The 23,055-nt window shown below is 43.7% G+C and overlaps 1 protein-coding gene across 5 annotated transcripts in view; it reads right to left on the reverse strand.

The window, feature by feature from the left end:
- Positions 1-23,055, reverse strand: part of POLD3 (DNA polymerase delta 3, accessory subunit) — a 121,561-nt gene that overhangs the window by 47,690 nt on the left and 50,816 nt on the right. For 4 of the 5 annotated variants that reach the window (XM_032357823.1, XM_032357824.1, XM_032357822.1 and 1 more), the window contains 3 exons: positions 18,350-18,465; positions 16,906-16,981; positions 9,154-11,797 (listed from right to left, as the gene is read on the reverse strand). In XM_032357823.1, the coding sequence (XP_032213714.1) occupies positions 11,595-11,797; positions 16,906-16,981; positions 18,350-18,465 (395 nt within the window). In that variant the 3' untranslated portion in view covers positions 9,154-11,594. Of the gene's footprint in view, positions 1-9,153; positions 11,798-16,905; positions 16,982-18,349; positions 18,466-23,055 lie in introns of those variants that run through there. The other variant, XR_004289130.1, reaches the window with a different exon arrangement.

Genomic DNA, 23,055 nt, shown 5'->3' on the forward strand with positions numbered 1-23,055 from the left:
ACATGTCCTGTTCCTTCTGCCTGGGATGTGCTTCACTTTCCCATCTGGCAAACTCCTATTCTCAAAAACCTCAGATTAAGCACTTTGTCCTCTGAATCCTTAATCCCTAAGGCAGTCACAAACAGTCCACACCAAGTTGTGGGCACATACCCCCTTTACAAGGAGGACGGACAGGCTGCAAGTCAAAAAGTCTAAGCATTCAAATTCTGGCTCTCCAGGCCAACCAGAGGAGAGAGAGCCTGTCTCTAGCCTAGTGTATAGTCCACAGGCATGGTATTCCTAATATAAAGATAGAACCAGGATATCGTAGCCAAGAGTCAGTGTGGCAAAACCATCCCTATCTGGGATCAATGATTTTCAAGGTGCAATTCATTTTATTCCTTTTGTTCACTCCCACACCTATATGACCGGGAGTCAGCTTCCCAGATAGGTTTGCTAATCACAGTCATTCAAGTATTTCAGTTCCTCCAATTTTTCGTTATAAATTTATTACTAACAGCCCATCGTGGGATACCTGTCTGGTTTAGTTGGTGGAGCATTCAACTCCTGATCTGAGGGTTGTAAGCTTGAGCCCCATGTTAGGTGTAGAGATTACTTTAAAATAAAATCTTTAAAAGAAGAAAAAAGAGGGGCACCTCAGCTCAGCTGGCTAAGCGTCTGACTCCGTTTCATCTCAGGTCATGATCTCAGGGTTGTGGGACTGAGTCTCCCACTGGGCTCCATGCTCAGCGCAGTCTACTGGAAATTGTCTCTCCCTCTGCCCATTCCCAGGCTCATGGGCATAGTCTCTCTCCCTAAATGAATACATAAAATGTTTGAAAAAGAAGACACATCTCACCTCTGCCACTTATTGGGCAAATCATGTAACTCTCTAAGACTCCCTAACTTCATTTGTAAATGAAAGTGTTGTAAGGATTAGAGAAAGTGGATTTAGATGCCTTGCACAAATTTTGCCCCCTGGTAAGCACTCTTGAAAGTATTATATTAGTATTATTATTATATTAGTATTATTAGTAGTATTAATAAAGTATTATATTAATATCATAGCACATTATAATTACTTGTTTACATCTCTCCCTCCACTACACAGTAAATTCCTTGAGGGCAAAAAATTTACCTTTGTATCCCCAGCATCTAGCACAACAGTGCTGGGCACATAGTAAACTTTTAACAAAAGTCTATGAAATGCACAAACATGCACATGTTTGCCTTTCCAATGATGGTCTGTCCCAGGAAGGCAAAGAACTTGTCATGGGCTTCTCTTCTTTCACAGCAGCCACCATGGTTGTGCAAATCCGTAAGCATTTTCAAAGTACACTTATGAGTGGACCAATACATTCCTCTTATTGGGGTGGAAAAGTCACACAATGTGAAGTCTGAAGACCTAGGTTCTAGCCCCCCTTCACTCCCTTACTGAGAGATGCTGGGCATACTACCTAAGCAAACTAGGCTTGCTTTCTGCAAAATGAGGAAGAAAAAAACTCTGTAGGTTATCATAAGGATGAAACAAGATAGAGTCCCCATATATGGGTAGAATATAACTAAGAGATAATAATGGAAACACACTCATATCAGGTTTTATGGTTTGCAGGAAAATGGTGCAGCTTCCTGTACATCCCACTCCCGGATAGAATAAAACAATACCATGATTATGCTGTCTTTATATGTACTTCACAAATCTTTTGGAAAAACCTGTTTGTTTGTTTTTAAGTAATCTCTACACCCAATGCGGGGCTTGAACTGACGATTCCAAGATCATGAGTTCCATGCTCTTCCAATTGAGCCAGCCAGGGGCCCCAAACCTGGTTTTGATATTCAAAATGGAAAACACTGCCTTCTCCTACCCCAGTGCAATCAGTGAGTAGCCAGTGAGGGGCTACTTCTCTACCTGTGAACCCGCAGCATGGCTTCACTGGGATAAAAAGTGCCAAATTTCCTCTTGATTTTCTTACAAGGTTAAGTCAAAGACAAGGCCACAAACTGGACAATATTTTTTCAAAGGAAAACAGTGTTCTTAATTTAAACCAAGACCAACTAAATGCATTGCTTAGAGAACTATGTTCTATTCAGAAGAGTTTCCTGGTGATCTTAAATTAATCAGAAAACTTTACTTTATTCCAGTTTCTCTTTAAATTCTTCAACATTTATTAGTCTACTTATCTAACTTGGTAATTTACTAAGCATGGTATACTGAGCATAATGGAATCTTTGTTTATAGATTCAAGACCACTTGGCAGCGATACTGGAGAGAGGACTCGAGCAGCAGATGAGTGGCTGAGTTATATAAACATTAAGATCGCCTTCACATCTCACAATCTGGGAACTGAACAACTAGTTGTACTTTCATTTATGAAAGCGAACATCAATCATCACTGGCCAGTATCTAAGTGTGAACTAATATAGAGCCAAGAGCAAGAGAGAATATTGTTTAAGACTAGAGGCACTGAAGCCAAATTGTCAAGATTTATAGCTTATCTGTGTCATGTGCTAACTCTGTGACTCTGAACAAGTTACTTAACTTTTCTGCCTCAGTTTTCTCATGTATAAAAGTGGAATAAAAGTACCTATTTCATAGGGTTGTATGAGCATTAAGAGTTAATACTTCTTGGGGTGCCTGGGTGGCTCAGTGGGTTAAGCCTCTGACTTCAGCTCAGGTCATGATCTCAGGATCCTGAGATCGAGTCCCATACCGGGCTCTCTGCTGAGCGGGGAGCCTGCTTCCCCCCTTCTCTCTTCGCCTGCCTCTCTGCCTACTTGTGGTCTCTTTCAAATAAATAAATAAAATCTTTTAAAAAAAAAGAGTCAGTACTAGTACTTCTTACACTTGAACAGTGCCTGACACATAGTAGGTACTCAAAAGTGTGAGTTATTCTGCATGTTTAATATATGTCCAAATACTGGGAGCTGCCTGTGGAGTATTGCATTAAAGACTTAAAACCTTTTAAGGTAGGTCGTAGCTCACTGTAAAGGAGTAGGGGCACATGGGTGGTTCAGTCAGTTGAATATCCAACTCTTAATTTCAGTTCAGGTCATGATCTCAGGGTCATGAGATCAAGTCCCACATTGGGATCCATACCCAATATGGAGTCCATGTGAGAGTCTTTCTCTCCCTCTTCCCCTGGCCCCACTTCCTACCCCTTAAGTGCTCCCTCTAAAATAAGTAATAAAATCTTCCTAAAAATAAATAAAGATGAGGGGCACCTGGGTGGCTCAGAGGGTTATGTCTCTGCCTTCAGCTCAGGTCATGGTCTTGGGGTCCTGAGATCAAGCCCCACATCAGGCTCTCAGCTCAGCAGGGAGCCTGCTTCCCCCTCTCTCTGCCTGCTTCTCTGCCTACTTGTGATCTCTCTCTGTGTGTTAAATAAATGAAAATCTTAAAAAAAAAAAAAAGGTAAAAAATGAAGACGAGGAAACAAGTTCTTGGAGGATGAGTACCTTACCTAAAGTCAGTGCCTTACGGAGTTTGAATCTAGACCCCTCTGCCTCCCAACTTGTTTGGCTTTCATCAAAGAACCCTGCTTCCTCCATATGCCAAAACTGAGCACATACAAAACTGAGTTGAATTTACACTAATCCAAAATATATCCCATAAACTGCCTTTGGGAACAATTCTTGATACCTGTTCCTTTCTCATTCTTGGGGCATCTGGGTAGCTCAGTCAGTGAAGCAACTACCTTCAGCTCAGGTCATGATCCCAGAGTCCCAGGATCGAGTCCTGCTGACCACCCGCAGGCGCCTGCGATACAATAAAGATCATCGGACTCCTGCCCAAGGACCCAACCGACTCCCACCGGGAGGTAAGCTGGCCAGCACTTGTGTTTCGATATCGATGTTCCTGTTCCCCTGTTCGTCTGTCTCGTCTGTCAGTTATCGGTGCTCTGTTTTCTGTTTCGTACAACAACGTTGTTGCTTCGTATTTTGGGCAGCTTGAGAAGGCGTTGACGAACTCAGACTTCTCCCCTGCCACCCTGGGGGACGCTCCAGGGATTAAAGGGGCCCGCTTTTTTGGGGCCCCATTCGTTTGTGGGCCACAGGGGAAACTCGCGGTTCCCCTTGGCCGTTTGAATTTGTACTTTCGGTTCTGTACCGAAATCGCGCAGCGTCTTTCTTTGCCGGCTTGTTAATTGTTTTGTGTGTCTTTCTCGTTGCCCTTTGTGTTTCCCTTGATTAAGGTTACATTCTGTTTAAGGGGAGGATGTCTGCCCCATTTGAATCTGAGGACATCGTACATGTTGGGAGGGAATATAAGAGATAGGTATTAAGAGCTAAAACCAGATTCGGTGAGTCAACTAGTAAATTTCCTCCTGACATATTGGATAATAATTATGCAAATAAGCCTTCTTCTAGTGCTTTCTTCTAGTAAACCCAGGTTGCTGGGCCATCCCTAACAAAGGGGACTCTTGCTGTATTTCTCTCTGTTTCTCCTAATAGATGTGGGGGCTTCTCCCTCACTCACTTCCCGTGTTAATGGCTATAACTGGAGCCAACTGGGGTTGGTCTAACTCGAGACAGAGACTATAGGGAATATTCCCAAGCAGCTGCCGAAACTCTCTTTGTTTCGGGGAAGTTTCCCTGTGTTCTCTGGCCTGACTTGGACTGCCTAACCCCTCCCCCCTGGCTGATGGGAAAGCATGGTGTCTGCTCCTCTGTTGGGCCTTATGAGCTCTAAAACCGGGAATCTTTTCTCTGCCTCCTGGCAGCACTTTGTTTACGTTAACCCAGGAGGCAACCGTCCGGCTCCTTGGTACCCATGGGAACCTGGGGACCTTAAGGAGCTCAAAAAGGCAGTATTAGAGGACAGGCCCAATGCCCCATGGACAGAAACCATCCTCCGAGGTCTGGCCCATGCCCCATGTACAGCAGCTGACTGGCAGTCGCTAGCTAGGGCCGTTCTTCCAGGGGCCTTATATATAAAGTGGACAGCCCTATACAAGGAGGAATGCCAACAAATTGCAGAGAGAAATGCTCGAGCCAATCCCGCCATCCCTCTCTTATTGGGACTCGGCATCACTGCCGGGGTAGCCACTGGGTCGGCCGGTTTGGGCACCTCTCTCCATTTTTATAAAACACTCTCCCAACAAATGATTGATGATCTTCAAACAATAGCGGGAACCATCTTAAACCTCCAGGAACAATTGGACTCCTTAGCCACTGTGGTACTCCAAAACCGGCGAGGCTTAGATCTATTAACAGCCGAAAAGGGAGGCATATGTTTGTTTTTACAGGAGGAATGTTGTTTCTTTGCCAACCGGTCGGGTATTGTACGAGACAAAATCAAGAAGCTACAGGAGGACCTAGAGAAGCGCCGCCACGCCTTGATGACCTCCCCATTCTGGACAAGATTTAATGGCTTACTTCCCTTTCTCCTCCCCCTCCTGGGGCCCATCCTAACCCTACTTCTCCTGCTGACCTTTGGCCCCTGTATTATCAATAAGATTGCCCAATTCATCCAAAAAAGAGTGGAGGCCATTCAACTCATGAACGTCCATGTTCAATACCAGAGACTGGCCACCCGTGACGACGAGTCCTACGAGGGGCCCCATCAATAGTCTCACGACCTATGGCGGATGGGATTCCTTGCAGGAACAACCCATGCCAGGTCAGGGACCAAACCCCTATACAGGCATGATATTCAATGACGGGTAAGACCGGCGGGGGACGCAGAGCAACCTAAGACAGGGGGTACACCAAAGCAGTGTGATTCCCCAATGACGGGTAAGCCTGAAGGCCCGCCGCCGGCGACCTAAGACAGAAGTCATGCATACAAAAAGAAAAGGGGGAGATGTTGGGCCCCAAGAGGCTAAGATGGCGCCGGGTGGCCTTCTCTTCCAGATCAGGAACCCACATGGCCAACCACAAAGGCGCCAAAGTGGCGGTTTCGGTTTCCCATCAGTTTCGTTTCCCGCGAGTCTCCACCCCCTGCAGGGCGTGTCTCTCCCAACTCCCGCCGACACGGCACATCCCCATTGGCCCCCACTTTGCTGACCTCACTTCCCTTCCCTCACCCCATATAAGCCGCTGCCCTGCTCAATAAAGCGAGATCCTGCTTCGACAGACCTCCCGAGCCCGGTGTCTTCTGTGGGTGCGTTCCGGGTTCGCGACACTCGCCATCCCGCTCAGCCCCAAGGAGAGGCCTCCGGCTGGCCCGGGCGCCTCCTCCCCTCGGCGGGGAGCCCAACAGAGTCCCATGTTGGGCTCCCTGCTCAGCAAGGAGTCTGCTTCTCCCTCTCCCTCTGCCCCTACCCCTGGCTCCTTCTCTCTCTTGCTCACTCTCTCTGCCAAATAAATAAAATCTTTAAAAAAAAAATCTTCATTTTTTTTTTAAACTTATTTATTTGGCAGACAGATCACAAGTAGGCAGGCAGACAGGCAAGCAGAGAGAAAGGAGGAAGCAGGCTCCCTGCTGAGCAGAGAGTCTGATGCGGGGCTCGATCCCAGGACCCTGGGATCATGACCTGAGCCAAAGGTAGAGGCTTTAACCCACTGAGCCACCCAGGCACTCCAAAAATCCTCATTCTTAAGAGAGGACAGAAATAACTCCACTAAATGTTCATTTAATTATGGATTACTTGTACCATGACCATGCAAATGATGAGTGACATTCAAACAGCTAAATAAAATCCTCTAAAATGGTGAACCTTCCTTAGCCTGTGTCTTGAGTTAAATCCTGCTGTTCTTACAAAGGACTATGAAATGTTGCCCATTATGATTATCCTGGTTCTTTTCTGAGTTATTAAGCTCCTTGTCTACTAATCCTCTAAGTGTCATCTCCACTCCTACACAATGCTACTTAGTGTGCATGTCTTGCCATTCCAAAACAGTAACCTCTGAGCTCCTGCAATCTCAAAAGTATCTTACCCAGGAGTAAACATAACTAGCATTCAACGGCTGTTTAACACTTTGGGTTTGAATGATCCAAAGCAGCTATTAAACAACGTGGTTTTTCCATTCTTCAAGAGCAGTCCAGTAAAAAGATGTGAAAGAACCTGAAGGAGGCCTGAAAGACCAAAAGAAGGAAGTCAAAGAAGGACTAGCTATGAGGAACTGTTGAGTATTTAAGGAAAAAAAAAAAGGTGGTGGGGGGAGAAGCCAAAGTGAAGCCTAAGAAACAAGGAGTCTGGCAAGAGCAAATCAGAATTAAGAGAGGGAATGGTGTGGGGGAGCCAGACAATATTTAGAGTTTGAAATGAAAGGGCAATTCTAGAATTAAGGTGGGTTTGGATCCGAAGTCTTACCAAGTTTCTCTGGCTAAAGAGCCTGGGTGGCAATTTGTGGGTGGCCCACACTTAAGAACACACACACACACAAAACTGGACACAGATACAAGTGGTGAGAAGTGTCATGCAGCAGGGAGTGGCAAGAGTCAATCCTAAATGCAGTCATTTGGGTACAATGTGCCCTTCAGAGAGGGCATGGTGACAGCATGGGCTAATTTACAGAGCCGCCAGGGCAATAACTCAGAAAGCAATACTGTCTTCTCACAACAAAACGAGGCAGCCCCAGAATGTTTCATGGTGGTAAAAAGCTGCATTACAGCACACTGAGATCCCGGAACCAATGAAAGGAGACCAGTTTACCAAAACGAGTCTTGACAGAGTACGTTTCTGGCAAATACATTATTATGCACTCATTCTACTCTTGTCCTGGAGAAACTATTTAGTTTCCTTATATGGCCCTTCTCTTCAGCACTCTCCTGTAAAATAACTAATGTCTTCTTAGAGAAACAAAGATAGAAAAGAAATAGAACTGTTCCACTCGCCCCCTCCCACCCCGCCCCTCCCTTTTCAGGGAGCTGCGTAGAGGCAGAGATCCTTGAGAGTGTCAGAGAACTACCCAGTTTTTGAAATCAGTTTTTAAAAAACTGAAATTATTTCTGCCAGAGAAACCTATGTTGATGGAGGAAGAGAAGGGAAATTCTGCAATTGTCTACACTGGCTGCCAGAATGAAGCAGCCTCATTTTAATGGTGACATTTTTCTCTAATCCCACTAAAACTTTAATTTTAATAGTACCAGAACTAAGATACAATGTGCATGCATGGGTAGAAAGACTCACTATATGACATACCAACTCAAAGAAAATGCCAGCTGCCTTCTTAGATGACAATCAACTTCTAATGTTACTCCTCTTCTTAAAATTCTTTAGTTGGCCCTTAGTCTTCAAATAAAATCCTAACTCCTCACCAGGACCCCAGCCTCATTTCTCAATACATTTATTTCCCTCTTACTCCCAAAGTCTGCCATCCATTTCCACCCAAAGTCATGCTCCTCTGCCTAGAAAATCTTTTTCATTCTTCTTTGCTTGGTCAAATCCTACTTACCCTTCAAATACCTGCTTAGCTTTCTCTCTTCTAGAAAGAATGTCCACCCTCCTGAGGTCTCAGAGAAGCCTGTGCTTATTTGTCACTGCATTCTACCATAGGATGTTATAATGTCATTTTACTGGCTTGTCTCTTCCACTAGATCCTGCGGACAAGCATAGGACTCTACTATACCCCTTGTGCCCAGCTCAGAGGCCTGACATATAGTAAATACACATAAATGTTTTCATGAATAGTATATACAGCTAAGGAATCTCACTTTCTTTCAAAAGAAAGGTATCTACTCTGGAAACTGTTTCATAAAATAGGGCAATTACCAGGGCGCCTGGGTAGCTCAGTGGGTTAAGCCTCTGCCTTCATCTCAGGTCAGGATCTCAGGGTCCTGGGATCGAGCCCCACATCAGGCTCTCTGCTCAGCAGGGAGCCTGCTTCCTCCTCTCTCTCTCTCTCTGCCTGCCTGTCTGCCTACTTGTGATCTCTCTTTGTAAAAAAAAAAAAATCTTTAAAAAAATAAAATAAAATAGGGCAATTACCATCATCTCCCTTTGATCACATTTACAGCCAGAATGATGACCCTGAAAGAGTCTAACCTCTGGTTCATATCCTTGACAACATTTCAGAAAGCTGGTAGCTGCTGGCATCATTTCTCACATCAGGAAGGAAGCCACCATTTGGAAAGCACCTATGTGTTACCACATTTTTTTTTTTTTTAAGATTTTATTTATTTATTTGACACAGAGAGACAGCAAGAGAGGGAACACAAGCAGGGGTAGTGGGAGAGGAAGCAGGCTTCCCGCTGAGCAGGGAGCCCCATGCAGGGCTCGACACAGGACTCGATCCCAAGACCCTGTGATTATGACCTGAGCTGAAGGCAGACGCTGAACAACTAAGCTACCCAGGTGCCCCGTGCTACCACCTGTATACCAAATTTATGCTACTTAAATACATATTTTTTCAGTCTTGACAAATCCAGAGTTCCTCATTTTAGCTCTATTTTGACAAAGAACCTGAGGCTTAGAAATGTGCCCAAGGTCACATGGCTAGCAAGTGATGAAGCCAAACAAATACAGTGTGGAAGATCAGGACTACATTTTCGCCGAAGCGAACTAAAAATTGAGTCTGGCTGAAACTAAGAGTTCCCATGGGGCTGAAAAAATGATGAAGGCAGCAAATAACTTGTTCATCTCAGACTACGGGGTGTGCAATTTTAACAATATAAACTGGAAACCAGCCTTGTCTCCATTCAGAGTTGAGGTGACTGCACACTGCGGCTGTCCTGTTGAGTAACCGCCCCAGCAGACATTCAGTTTGAAGCACTATTTTAACACAGCTTCTCAAATTTATTTAATTCCTGTGGAGAACACAGTAGAGTTTTGCTTAAAAAGGGAAAACAAAGGTCACCACTTCACTCCTTCCTAAACCTTGTAGACAGGTCAGAGGTTAGGCAGCAGACTGGATATGGATATGGGCATCATCATTTCAAAGAGGGAACTCCGACCACCACCAAGAATTTTCCAATTCAAAATTCAGTTTTATGAGAGATCCCAGCATAATAATTAAAAAAAAAAAAAAACTAGACTGTTTTTTCTTTAATTTTCCATTCTCATTAAGAAAAAGGACTAGAGGCAATGACAAAAATAACCACCTACAAGAGATCACTCTCCAGAGGGTTTTTTTGGAAAGATAAGTTGAGGCTTTCCATCCTTTTACATTTTAAAAAGAAAGGGCTATGGAATATGTCAAGCTTTACTCTGCTTGCTACACAAAGCCTCTGCCTTCTCAAGTCCTAGATGTAATGCCAGGACTCATCTCCCAAACTTCTGGTCTCAATCAAGTCCACACAGTGCCTGGCCAGGAAGCCCCGGGGGACGGCTGGTAAAGACGTTCACGTTAATCCAAGGTCAGTCGAAGTCCTAACCTTAAACAGCAGACGGCTGACTGCATCACGACATACGCAGGCTAAGTCAGACATCCCTCGTCTGTCAGTCGTGAGCCACGCCAGCAGCCGAGCCTGCATTCCTTTGCCTGGAACTCACTGTGCAGGATTCACTACACCACCACCTCCATCCACCGAGCTCACTATCCAGCCATAATGGAAACTGCTCAAAAGTTATCACAGGACTAGATGATTTTCCATAAGTAACAAATGAAAATGTTTTACTTGCTGTTTAGTCCTAACAACTCAGTTTCTCCACCTTTTCTTGGCTAGCTTGTATTTTTAGGCAAATGGGAGGGTTAAAAATACAGATGAGCAACATCTGTATAAAAATGTGTGCTTTCTCTCTTCCATTCCTGGAAAGTTGCTGTTTTTGAACATTCAGGTTCCTCGAGAAGGAGAAATTTTTCTTGACTACTGTACCCTGCACGTGGAAAGGGATTTCTCTTCTCAGCCTCCATTTCATTGGCTGGCGTTCACTCTCCAGGTACTGAGATTGGGAGCAGGGAGGAGACAAAGCTCAAAAGAAGTGTAAAGCGCGCTGTGTGTCAGCAACATGGCGAGGCCTCCGCTGCCATCAGGGTGGACACTAAGTCATTTCTGGTGGAGTCAAACATTATATTTCTATTTGTGCTCTGCCTGAGGCTTTCCCCTACCTACTAATTGCGAGTGAAGGTCCAGAGAGCTTTTGTGAAAGGGGGAGAACACCAGCAATGTGCTGGTCTGTAGCCAGGAGTCCGTGTACTTTCTAACAGAGGAAGAGAGGATTAGAGAATTATAGGGAGATTTTTGTTTCAGCCTTTAGTCCAACCAAGATTTACAAGACTTACAGAAAATGGCTTCACACAGAAGTACGGTAGTGGGGAAGGGATTATAGAGGGAGTGGTAAACACGTCCTGTAAAATTCAGGGATAAATGAAGACCCACACAAGTCCACAGAATGCAAAGGAACACGGAGGAATACTTCCTGAGCCTTAAGTGCTCAGGGCAGAGGGTGTGTAGGGCCCAATGAATTAGCAACTAAATGGCTTCAGTGATAATTCTGAAACCTGTTCCAATTTATTTTTGGAGTGGATTCTTCTCCACAACAGGTCAAAGATTGTGCTTAAGAAAATGTCCTTAGAACATAACAGCTTCTTAAATATTCTTTTGCCTCTTGCTTCCAGGTGCTTTCCCTTTGGTTAAAAACCAGAAACAGTATAAACCTCACAGGATGGAAGAAGTCTTTTGATATAGGCAAGGTCAGGCACAGGATGAACTTACACAGTAAGTGAGAGTCTGTCTGTCTTGGTCTTCTCCTCTGACCACTCCATGTCTCTAACTTAACAGAGATGGCAGTTCACTTCCTCTGGAAGAAGCCAGTAATGGATACTTGTCTGTTGGCTTTGCCCAGAGCAGCAGTCCCTTTCTTTGGGCCCTTTCGTTCTTCTTTGGGTTCTTTTTTCACAGTCATAGTGGAGGGTCTGTGTATGGAGGAGGTCTTCATCTTAAGCTCCTCTTCACTATCTGTGCAGGATTCACTCTCGTAGACTTTTTCAGTTACTGGCAGAATAAGGAAAAAATGGGATAGGAATGGGTCGAGTCATTTAGAACACTACAATTAAGAGAATGAGATGTCGGGTGCCTGGGTGGCTCAGTGGGTTGGGCCTCTGCCTTCAGCTCGGGTCGTGGTCTCAGGGTCCTGGGATTCAGCCCCGCATTGGGCTCTCTGCTCAGCGGGGAGCCTGCTTCCCTCTCTGTCTGCTTCTGCCTACTTGTAATCTCTGTCAAATAAATTAATTAATCTTAAAAAAAAAAAAAGAGAGAGAGAATGAGATGTCTTGTTCCCTCTGGTTCCCTCAGATCCTCTGATCAAAGCAGGTGTGCTCACCTAGTCCTGAAGCTTTCTTCCACTGGGAGATCACTTCTGGCCACAAGTGGGAAGTCTGTGTATCCTGAGCTCACACAGACTCTAGCTGGGGCTCAGAATCAACATTCAACATTACTGTGTCATGCTACGTCCTATGCCTTTTAATGGGCCCCTATCATTTGAGTACCCGAATTCTGCATTTGGGTCCTTGGTCTATGCTAGCTAACTTCTTAAACTCTGCACTGAAATTGTCTGACCCAATAGTGCCTACCTATTTCCATTGTTGGTTTCCCTAGCCCTAATCTCTACTCTATTTGCCAGTCCCCATCCTGTCCAACAAGGATCCTCCTAGACCCTCCTGGCTAGCTCTATCCTGGTATCATTCACTCTGCATATCCTAAGTACAAAGAAATGTAGATTACTTAGCTGTTCAGTTCTTAGTTCCGAATGACTCAAGACTTAGTAGTAGTCTCCATCATGACGATAACTGCCTCAAGTGACAAACTTTCTCGTTTTAAGTAAGGACAGTGATAAAATGAGAAACAAAGTTACTAATTCTCTTAACTTCCTATCAGCCGAAGGCATATTTTGCCTTCTCTTAAACCGATAATATTCACTGATCTCTTCCCAATGGAAACTTCGAAAAGTGAGCAGTCAGTACAAAGCAGCTGAAGAGAGGACAGGCACAGGCACTAACTTCTGACAACGATGTCACAGAGCTGAGGAGCGTCTCTTCAGTATTACTGAGGCACACAAACCATACACGAGAAACAGCACAATGCCACCCTCCTGTGACTAGAGAGAGCTGCAGCAGCTGTATAACCGGCTGTATGACCGTCTAAATTCTTTCTCAGCCTTCGAAGCTGCAGCAGGAGGATGAAGAAAAACAGTAAAGGAAAACCTCTCCTCTTCGCTGAACACAGTAACCTAATGCGATAATAAATGTACAAGCGATTGAAGTGAAAGGTATTTTTCCCATTAAAGAACAATAATGGTTTTTATTTTTTTAAGATTTAATTTACTTATTTGACAACAGAGATCACAAGTAGGCAGAGAGGCAGGTGGGGGGGTGGGGGGGAAGCAGGCTCCCCGCTAAGCAGGGAGCCTGATGTGGGGCTTGATCCCAGGACCCTGAGATCATAACCTAAGCCGAAGGCAGAGGCTTAATCCACTGAGCCACCCAGGTGCACCACGAATAATAGTTTTAAGCACTTAATTACTGATTGTTCTTTCTAATAAAATATATTAGTCAAACTGTACCAGAGGCAGTGGCTTTGGAATCAAACAGATCTGCATTCTACCATCTAGTCTGCCACTGACATGTTCTCAAACTTTTGGTGTGCATCAGGATCCCCTGCAGGGCTTGTTCAATTTCCAGTTTCAGATTCAGTAAATCAGGAATAGACCTGAGAATTTGCTTTTCTAACATGTTCCCAGGGAATGCTAGTCTCCTGACCACACTTTGACAGTCAGTGCTCTTTCCTCCCCTGTAAAATGGGGATAACACCACCTCACAGAAGGTACAGATGCACCTAGTAATCTTAGGCAAGTACCTGCCCATGCTATTTTTCTCCCCTTATGATGGGAAAGCCATGCTGGAGGTCAACTGGCTGTGGCCAGTGGAGCATCCCTTCTCCACAGCCATCTAATGCCATTGAGGGTGCATAATTAACGGTTCCTCCTCAAGAACTCCTAGGATTTGTCATTACTTTCAAGAGCCTAGAATTCACTTTGCTAAAAACACTGATAAGCTTTAAACATATATCTTAAGTGTTCTCAAAGGCCTTACTACTCAATTGTGCTCCACAGACGAGTGCATGAGACTCTCCCCTGAGTTTACTAGAAATGCAGAATGTCAGGTCCTGCCTGAGGGCTTACTGAATCACAATTTGATTTTTAGCAAGGTCCTCAGGTAATGCATCTACTCAGCCAAGTTTGAGAAATGTTACTCTAAGATACTTAGGGAATTCCCATGGCATACCTATTAGTTTAGCAATTATGATCCCTGAATACCACCACCATCTCATAGGCAAATTGAAAAGCATTATGTAACTGGATTTTTGGAACAAATTTATGAGCTCCTATTTACTCAATATCTCAAATTAGGAAAGTCTGAAGAGTCACATGCAGATCTAAAAAAGAAACAACTTACTATTAGTTGGTGGTATAAGACTTGCTCCTTCATAAGCTATATTTTGTATTCAAATGGCAGGTCTATAATATTGAACTCCAACATCAATTAGCTCATTATTTCATTACTTATTACTGAAACTACTGGTTGTCTCATTGCCAGTTCTGTGCAATGCACTGCTTGAGGGAGTTAAAAACCAGTCAGGGCAACACCAACAAAATTTCTTAAGCAGCACTTGGTGTACCTCGAGAGCTGTAAGAAGGATTTCTATATTCAAAGCTATAGTTATTTCAAACTACAGGACAAAGGAGATTTCAATATAAAAAATACAGAGTCTTTATTTTAACTGAGTAACATGCAACTGTTCTGACCTACCAAGTTTACATGGGCAACATTAGAATTATTATTCTCTACTCAAACAATGTTTTGCTCTTAGAAATCCACCTCATCTAGAAGTCTACCCCAAACTTATCTCAGGGGCTCAACCCCCCAGTTTCCACAGCAAACTCAAAGAAAGAGAAAGACCAGTTTTTAAAACTCCCATACCAACTCTGATCCAGCACAGGATCGGGCAAACCCCCTGTGCTGGTACACTGGAAGAGTCCAAAAAGAGAAAGGAAAACACAACTCCTTTGTTGGTAACAAGAGCCAAGATTCATTAGGTTGAGCTTGGACTAAAAACCTTAAAAAAAAAAAAAAAAAAAAGTGCTATGAGAGCAGTTTTCACTGCAGCATCCAAGGCTCTTAATAGTCCTGTCTGGAGACAGGAGTACAAAAAACCCACATCCCATACCTGGCCCAAACGTGAGTGCTGTGTTTTGAACAAAGCAATAAGTAATTAGCCACAAACTCCCAGTGAATGCTCACAATGATATATCTGACATTTTCTTTTGGGGTAGGAGGAGGAAAAAACTAGTGGTGATGCTTTTGTCCTCTTGAATTTAAAAGAAAAAAAAAGAATAAGAACTTCAACAGTAAATATATATATCATCAATAGTCAAACCAAAATGCTTAACAGTACACTATTAAAAGACTGAAAGCAAACAAAACAGAACAAAAAACAAAAAACCAACCCTTCTCAAAGTCTGGAATTCATAGGCTCACAAAAAATTCTGGCACTGAAAAGACAAATTTCCACATGTAAGGAATTTTATTCCCCGATCATATGCTACAATTAAAATGGCACAGGCCTTTTCAGAAGAGTGGGAGGTGAGGAACAATGAGATGGAGTTCACACTAGTTCTAACAACCACATATCATAGGAAAAGTGGATTCTTCAGAGATGATCAATCTTTTTAAGATAAAAGTTTGAACCAGAAAAGGAAAATCAAGAAAGGGAAAAAAATACTTCTTTAAGAGAGCAAGTGCTGCAGGAAGGGAGAAACTACAGTTACAGGCTATCCAACTAACAAGGGGTTTATAAACCTAAGCCCGCAACTCTTCCTAAACACAAAAGGGCAGCACCAGGACTAGAGCATCCCCTCCAGCTTCAAGCATGAAAGCCCCACAGAAGTGGGAGTCAACTGTGGAAGGGGAGGGCAAGGTTAAACAATGGCTGAAGGAATCAACCTATAATTCAAAACCTAAATTCTCATTTCCCTCTAGGACACCATAGAAAGCACGTGCTTTTTCTAACATGACTTACCAACAGGCAACTTATAAAGGAAGTGAAGTGCATTAGTCAAACCCCTCTGTAGAACAAATGGGACAAAATACCATGAAGATTCTTACACTCTCTTCAGAGTCTAAGCATCTGTGGGGGCTTCTTTTCCACTGTTTAAATGTATAAAACAACCCCTATAAAAAACTACAAGTTTCTCAATGTCTGTAACATTTTAAGTTAGTAATTATGGTTTCCACCTTGAAAGTGTGTTGTTGTCGATGTTGTTTTTAAGATTTATTTATTTATTTGAGACATAGACAGACATGGAGAGTGAGCAAGTGCAAGCAGTGGAAAGGGCAGAAGGGAAAGAATCTCAAGCAGACTCTCCACTAAACAGGGAACCTGAAGCCAGGCTTGACCTTATGACCCGGAGATCATGACCTGAGCCAAAATCAAGAGTGAGATGCTCAACCAACTGAGCCACCCAGGTGCCCCAAAAGTGTTTTTAAATATTACCTCACCTGTATCTTTTTTTTTTTTTTTTAAAGATTTTATTTATTTATTTGACAGACAGAGATCACAAGTAGGCAGAGAAACAGGCAGAGGGAGAGGAGGAAGCAGGCTCCCCGCTGAGCAGAGAACCCGATGCGGGGCTCGATCCCAGGACCCTGGGATCATGACCTGAGCCGAAGGCAGAGGCTTTAACCCACTGAGCCACCCAGGCGCCCCACCTCACCTGTATCTTAACAAAGCAACATAAAAATGGGTATTTTACATCTATTCCATAGATCAAGAAACTCCCCACCAGAGGTGATGTGACTTTCATCCAATATCTCAAAGCATGTTCCTACAGCATATGGCCCAAACAAGCACCCACGATCTGACTTTAACTGTAGTTTCCTCTACACTCTGCTACTCCGAGTGTGTGCCAGACAAGCAGCCCAGTCTCACTTGGGGGTGAGTCACGTGCACACTCAAGTGTGAGGTGCCCTGCTCTGTAAGTGATTATGAAGCCTCTCTATGGTAATAATTCTAATTCTAGATTTAGAGCCAAAAATGCTTCTTACCCATGCAGCCTTCCTCATCTACAAAGGTTTTCGATTTCAGCACCCGCTTTCGTTTTCTTTTTTCTCCACTTGAGCTCTAAAAGATCAAGTAAGATTAGAGGTTACAACCATGAATCTACAGAGAAAAGTAACAAAAATTTCTACAACAATTGCCCTCCAATATTCCATGATGACAAAAAGTTGAAGGAGGAACTCTACCCATTTCCTTTTAGGGACCAGTCCTACCACACAGACAAGTTACGTTCTTGTATATGCAAGTTGTTTATGAGATAAAAAGCACATTCAGCCAAGAACTGTGTTCATTCAGTCAACAAACTTTTTGGAGTAGTGCAGGCACCATGGTTAGAAAGACCAATAGGACAAGGACCTTAGTCAAGATGAGAGACAAGGAAAACAGACCACTGCAATCCAATGTGGTTACAAGGCCTTTAACGGAGGGGCTGTGGCAGACATTGTGGGAGCACAAAGGGAAGGCCCCTAAACCAGATGAGATGTTTCCATGGCATCCCCATTTGCTGGGGAAACTTGCTATTTTATATTTTAAATGTTTACTTATTTATTTGAGAGAGAGAGAGCAAAAGAGCACGAGATGGAGGAAAGGAGAGAAGGGCAGAGGGAGAGGGAGAAGCAGATTCCCTGCTGAGCAGGGGGCCTGATGTTGGGCTCAAGCCCAGGACCCTGGACCCAGACGCTCAACCAACTGAGCCATCCAGGTGCCCCAATACTTGTTTTTTTTAGACTTGACACTGCAACACTGCCCCCATCTAATTTAGTCTCACACAGGTATTACTAATACCAATGTCCTTTTATCTCTACTGGTCTTTCAACCATTTTCTCCTTAGCTAATGAAAAAATTAGTGCAAAATTTAAATGACAGTCTTAATATAATGGATTAAGGAAAACTAAAGTCATAAAGGGGAAAAAAACTTGTTAGCATCCTTCTCCTCAACTCTTCATTATTTACACAGATAGATGTAGACAAGGTGCAGCTGAAGATCATTCAGAACTGTATTTCCCCATTTGTTGCCAGCTTTTCTCACCTTGCCGTTTTCCAGAAGAGTTTCTGAAGAGCAACAAATGTGTATAATTGTTTGTTCTACTCTATTTTTCCACAGTTTGCTCTGATGCAGGCAACACCTTATTTGGTGCAATTCCAACAGAAGTAGGGTAGCACAGCAGCCTTGATGCTAGAGGTCAGCAAAACAAAACTACTCCCAGGCCTGACCTCAGCAACCTTCCTAAGACTTTGCGCCTATCACTGAACTCTCGCTTCAGGTGAGGACAGGGAATGCCCATCTGTAGTAACTACAGGAGAGCAAAATGAGACAAGAGCCATCTACTGGTATCTGTGAACTGTACAGCAGCAACCGATTCAGCACAGGAGTTTCAGGTCCTTGGGAGATAGAGGACAGATGGAAAGGCAACCGTCCCAGTAAAGCTTTACCTTGACAGAAGGAGGTTCTGGTTCAGTCTTCGGTACTGGTTCAGGAGGTGGAGAAGGAGGAGGAGGAGGTGGGGATGGTGACTCAGCTTCATAATCCCCAGGAGAGTCTGGTATGACTGAAATAATGAAACAAGCTTAGATAAGAGAATTGTGGCACTATCTGGTACAACGCCCTCTCCAGTGGCTTTTTATTTTTATTTTTTTTAAAGATTTTATTTATTTATTTGTCAGAGAGAGTGAGCACAGGCAGAGTGGTAGGCAGAGGCAGAGGGAGAAGTAGGTTCCCTGCTGAGCAGGGAGCCCGATGTGGGACTCGATCCCAGGATGCTGGGATCATGACCCAAGCCGAAGGCGGCCGCTTAACCATCTGAGCCACCCAGGCGTCCCTCCAGGGGCTTTTTAAACTTTTGTGTCCAACACAGGACATTTTGCAAGCAGTATTTCATGACAACCACAGGCTCTGCAGTTAAATATCTTTAAAATATACATTTTCTTGGGGTGCCTAGGTGGCTCAGTTGGTTCAGTGTCCAACTCTTGTTTTCAGTTCAGGTCCTGATCTGAGGGTTGTGGGATCAAGCCCTGTGTCAGGCTCTGTGCTCAGTGGGGAGTCTGCTTACAGATCCTCTCCCTCTGCCCCTTCCCCTGATCACTCTCTGCCTCCTCCTCTCTCTTGGATAGATAAATCTTTTAAAAAATATACATTTTCTTAATTTTATACGAAGAAAAAGCAAAGAATTTTTTAAAAAGATTTTATTTATTTATTTGACAGAGAGACAGAGACAGTGAGAGAAGGAACACAAGAAGGGGGAGTAGGAGAGGGAGAAGCAGGCTTCCCACTGAGCAGGGAGCCAATGTGGGGCTTGATCTCAGAACCCTGGGATCATGACCTGAGCTGAAGGCAGACACTTAATGACGGAGCCACCCAGCTGCCCCAAGAATTAAGAATTTTTATTATTATTATTTTTAAAGATTTTATTTATTTACTTGACAGAGACAGAGAGATCACAAGTAGTCAGAGAGGCAGGCAGAGTGAGAGGAGGAAGCAGGCTCCCCGCTGAGCAGAGAGACCGATGCGGGGTTCGAACCCAGGACCCTGAGATCATGACCTGAGCCGAAGGCAGAGGCTTTAACCCATTGAGCCACCCTGGCGCCCCAAGAATTAAGAATTATTAAAGCTGGAATATACCTTAGAGATCACCTTAGCTAAACCTTTTATTTTAGACAGGAAAGTCAGGATATAAAGTTGTTTTATAAATATCTACTGATCAGGGACGCCTGGGTGGCTCAGTGGGTTGAAGCCTCTGCCTTCAGCTCAGGTTATGATCCCAGGGTCCTGGGATTGAGCCCCGCATCGGGCTCCCTGATCAGTGGGAAGCCTGCTTCTGCCCACCCCACCGCCTGTCTCTCTCTCTACTTGTGATCTCTCTCTGTCAAAATAAATAAATTAAAAATCTTAAAAAAATATATATCTACTGATCATCCACCACGTGTCACGTGTTCATTCCACTTATAATTGTCTCCTTTATACTCACAACGCTAAGAGACAAATATTATTTTTTTTGACAAATATTATTATTCACGCATTACAGTTGAGTAAAAAGAGGTTAATGAGCTTGCCAAGGTCATGGAGCTTACAACTGAAACAGGAAGCTTTCGACCCCAGTCAGTCTGATGCCACAACCTTACGAGTCCAACTATCCTGTGTTGCCTCAGCTTTCAGGGCAGACATTTTCTTTTAAGATTAAGTGGATATAATTCTCAGATTATAGCAAATGTTCCATGCCAGAATTTTTGTGACCGTGATGTAAGGATTATCTGCAATCACCTATAGATGTTTGTTAGACTGAAATTTTCCAGCTGACCTTAAGAGCATAAACTTTGAAGGAAAAACTACCTTGAAACAGTCACAATTTTAGCTCTAACAACTAAGACTTGCTCAGTATTGTACAGGGCCGCTATTTCTAGTGATCGCCCATTGATGAGGTTTGTTTCACTACAGTGAGATTAGCAGGAAAGAACACTTTTGGGAAAGCAATATTGCTCTGTAAGTGGAATCACCCAAGAAGAGAGCATCATCAGAGGGATCTCATCATTCCTGAACAATCCCAGAAACAGTGGTCTTGTATAAGGCTCATGAGGGAGGAAGTGAAAATCCTCAGCTGACCTATTGCTTAATCATCACAAAGAAATTGCTGGTAAAAAGACTGGATAGCTGCTTAGCCTCACCTGCTCCCTGAACCTCCTGGCTGTATTCAAATTCTTAGCACAAGTCTTGGATCTGAAATTCTCCCAACTGATTAGGTCAGTGTTAAAAATTATGACAGTGGAGGGTTGAAGGCCAAATGACCTAAAGAGGTGAAGCAAAACAAGAGCCAGAACGAAACAATAAATTATACACTTCAGTATGAAATGGGCCCCAAAACTTTATAAGTCTGGGAAATAAGAGTCAGAAACATGAGGAAAGTAGTCCAGCCAGTAACCCAGCTCTGGGAGGCTAGAACATAACAGGAGCTCAAGTAAGCAAAAGTCAAACCACAGAACCAGGCTCTCATTTTTCTGAAGGTATAGCAACAAAGAAAGCTGTGTCACGTGTTTTTCACAGGCAGGAGGAAGCTTTTACACAGCAAGAAAGCCAAACAAAAGGAATTTTGAGTACTCACAGTAATAAATTTAGGAGTTTTAATCCTATTTCCACTTTGGCAACCATTAAAACATTTAATCCTAGTACCATCCTCTAAGACCCCTCTCACTGCACTGTATGGAATTGTTTACCTAGATCCCCCCCACCCTACACCCCGACTCTAACCTCCAGAGAGGCAGAGACATCACAATTTCTCTGGCACTGAACACAAATAACAGTATTTTTAAAAAAATCTATTTGACAGAGAGAGATCACAAGTAGGCAGAGAGGAAGGCAGAGAGAGAGGAGGAAACAGGCTCCCTGCTGAGCAGAGAGCCCGATGCAGGGCTTGATCCCAGGACCCTGAGATCATGACCTGAGCTGAAGGTAGAGGCTTTAACCCACTGAGCCACCCAGGTACCCCAATAGTATTTTTTTTTTTTTAAAGATTTTATTTATTTATTTGACAGAAGTCACAAGTAGGCAGAGAGGCAGGCAGAGAGAGAGGAGGAAGCAGGCTCCCTGCTGAGCAGAGAGCCCGATGCGGGACTCGATCCCAGGACCCTGAGATCATGACCTGAGCCGAAGGCAGCGGCTTAACCCACTGAGCCACCCAGGCGCCCCCAATAGTATTTTTTTAATAAAGGAAAACAATCATTTTCTGAACTACATTTGGGCTGAGCGGTTTCTAGGTCAAGGAAGAGTGAGCATATGCCTCCCTCTCCCTTCCACATCCCCCCAAAGAGAATGATTACAATGATGACAAAGGAATGAAATGCTGTAAACCTGCCCCTCCGCCCCCACCATACCAGGGAAGAGAAAAGAAAAGGGAGCAAGCCAAGAACTTGTAATGAATAAGAATTTTCAGCAAATCCCCCAAAGATGGAAGGCAGATGGGAGAAAGTTGACAAGAGAAGCATCAGTCAAGTAGATGAGTCAGACAGGAGAGGTTACTATCTATTACAAAACTTCTATTTTATCTGGTTTTTCAAATCGTGTATCACTTTATTTAAAAAAATGTTTTAAGGAGGGGCACCTGGGTGGCTCAGTGGGTTAAGCCGCTGCCTTCGGTTCAGGTCATGATCTCAGGGTCCTGGGATCAAGTCCCGCATCGGGCTCTCTGCTCAGCAGGGAGACTGCTTCCCTCTCTCTCTCTCTCTGCCTGCCTCTCTGTCTACTGTGATCTCTCTGTCAAATAAATAAAATCTTAAAAAAAAAATGTTTTAAGGAAAATATTTTAAGAAAGGAAGGATAGAGAAAACAACTAGAATTTTCTGGACTTTACCAACATTAATCATTCACTCATAATAATCCCACAAAATCCCTATTCCTATTATTTGTTTTATTATTATTTTTTAAAGATTTTATTTATTTATTTGACAGAGATCACAAGTAGGCAGAGAGGCAGGCAGAGAGAGAGGGGAAGAGAAGCAGGCTTCCCGCTGAGCGGAGAGCCCGATGCAGAGCTCGATCCCAGGACTCTGAGATCATGACCTGAGCCGAAGCAGAGGCTTTAACCCACTGAGCCAACCAGGCGCCCCTCCTATTATTTGTTTTTAAAAAAATCTGCCCACATTCATATGCTAGAATCCATGTCTGCCTACTTTAGTCTTTACTATCAAGGCAAGCATTCTCCCCTGATTTATTTTTAGTGACACAAGCATAAGCAACGTTTCATACATTGGTGTATTTTATTTTTTTAAATTATTTTTATTTATTTATTTGACAGAGAGAGAGACACAGGTAGAGAAGGAACATAGCAGAGGGAGTGAGAGAAGGAGAAGCAGGCCCCCCATGGAGCAGGGAGCCCAATGCAGGGCTTGATCCCAGGACCCTGGGATCATGACAGGAGCCAAAGGCAGATGCTTAACAACTGAGCCACCCAGGCACCCTTACACTGGTGTATTTTAAATCTGTAATGACTTTGCAGCTCTTCAGATAAAAGACACTCAAACAGTAAAATGTAACACTTATCCCAGGAAAACAACCTTTGTTGGTGCAGAATAAGAACTGGGGTAAAACTAATTTCAGGGATCCAGCGGTGTAACCACTGTTTAATCACAGAGTTCTATGGCAGAGAGGTAAT

This window comes from Mustela erminea, chromosome 9 (genome assembly GCF_009829155.1).
Source record: "Mustela erminea isolate mMusErm1 chromosome 9, mMusErm1.Pri, whole genome shotgun sequence".
NCBI classification, from domain to species: Eukaryota; Metazoa; Chordata; class Mammalia; order Carnivora; family Mustelidae; genus Mustela; species Mustela erminea.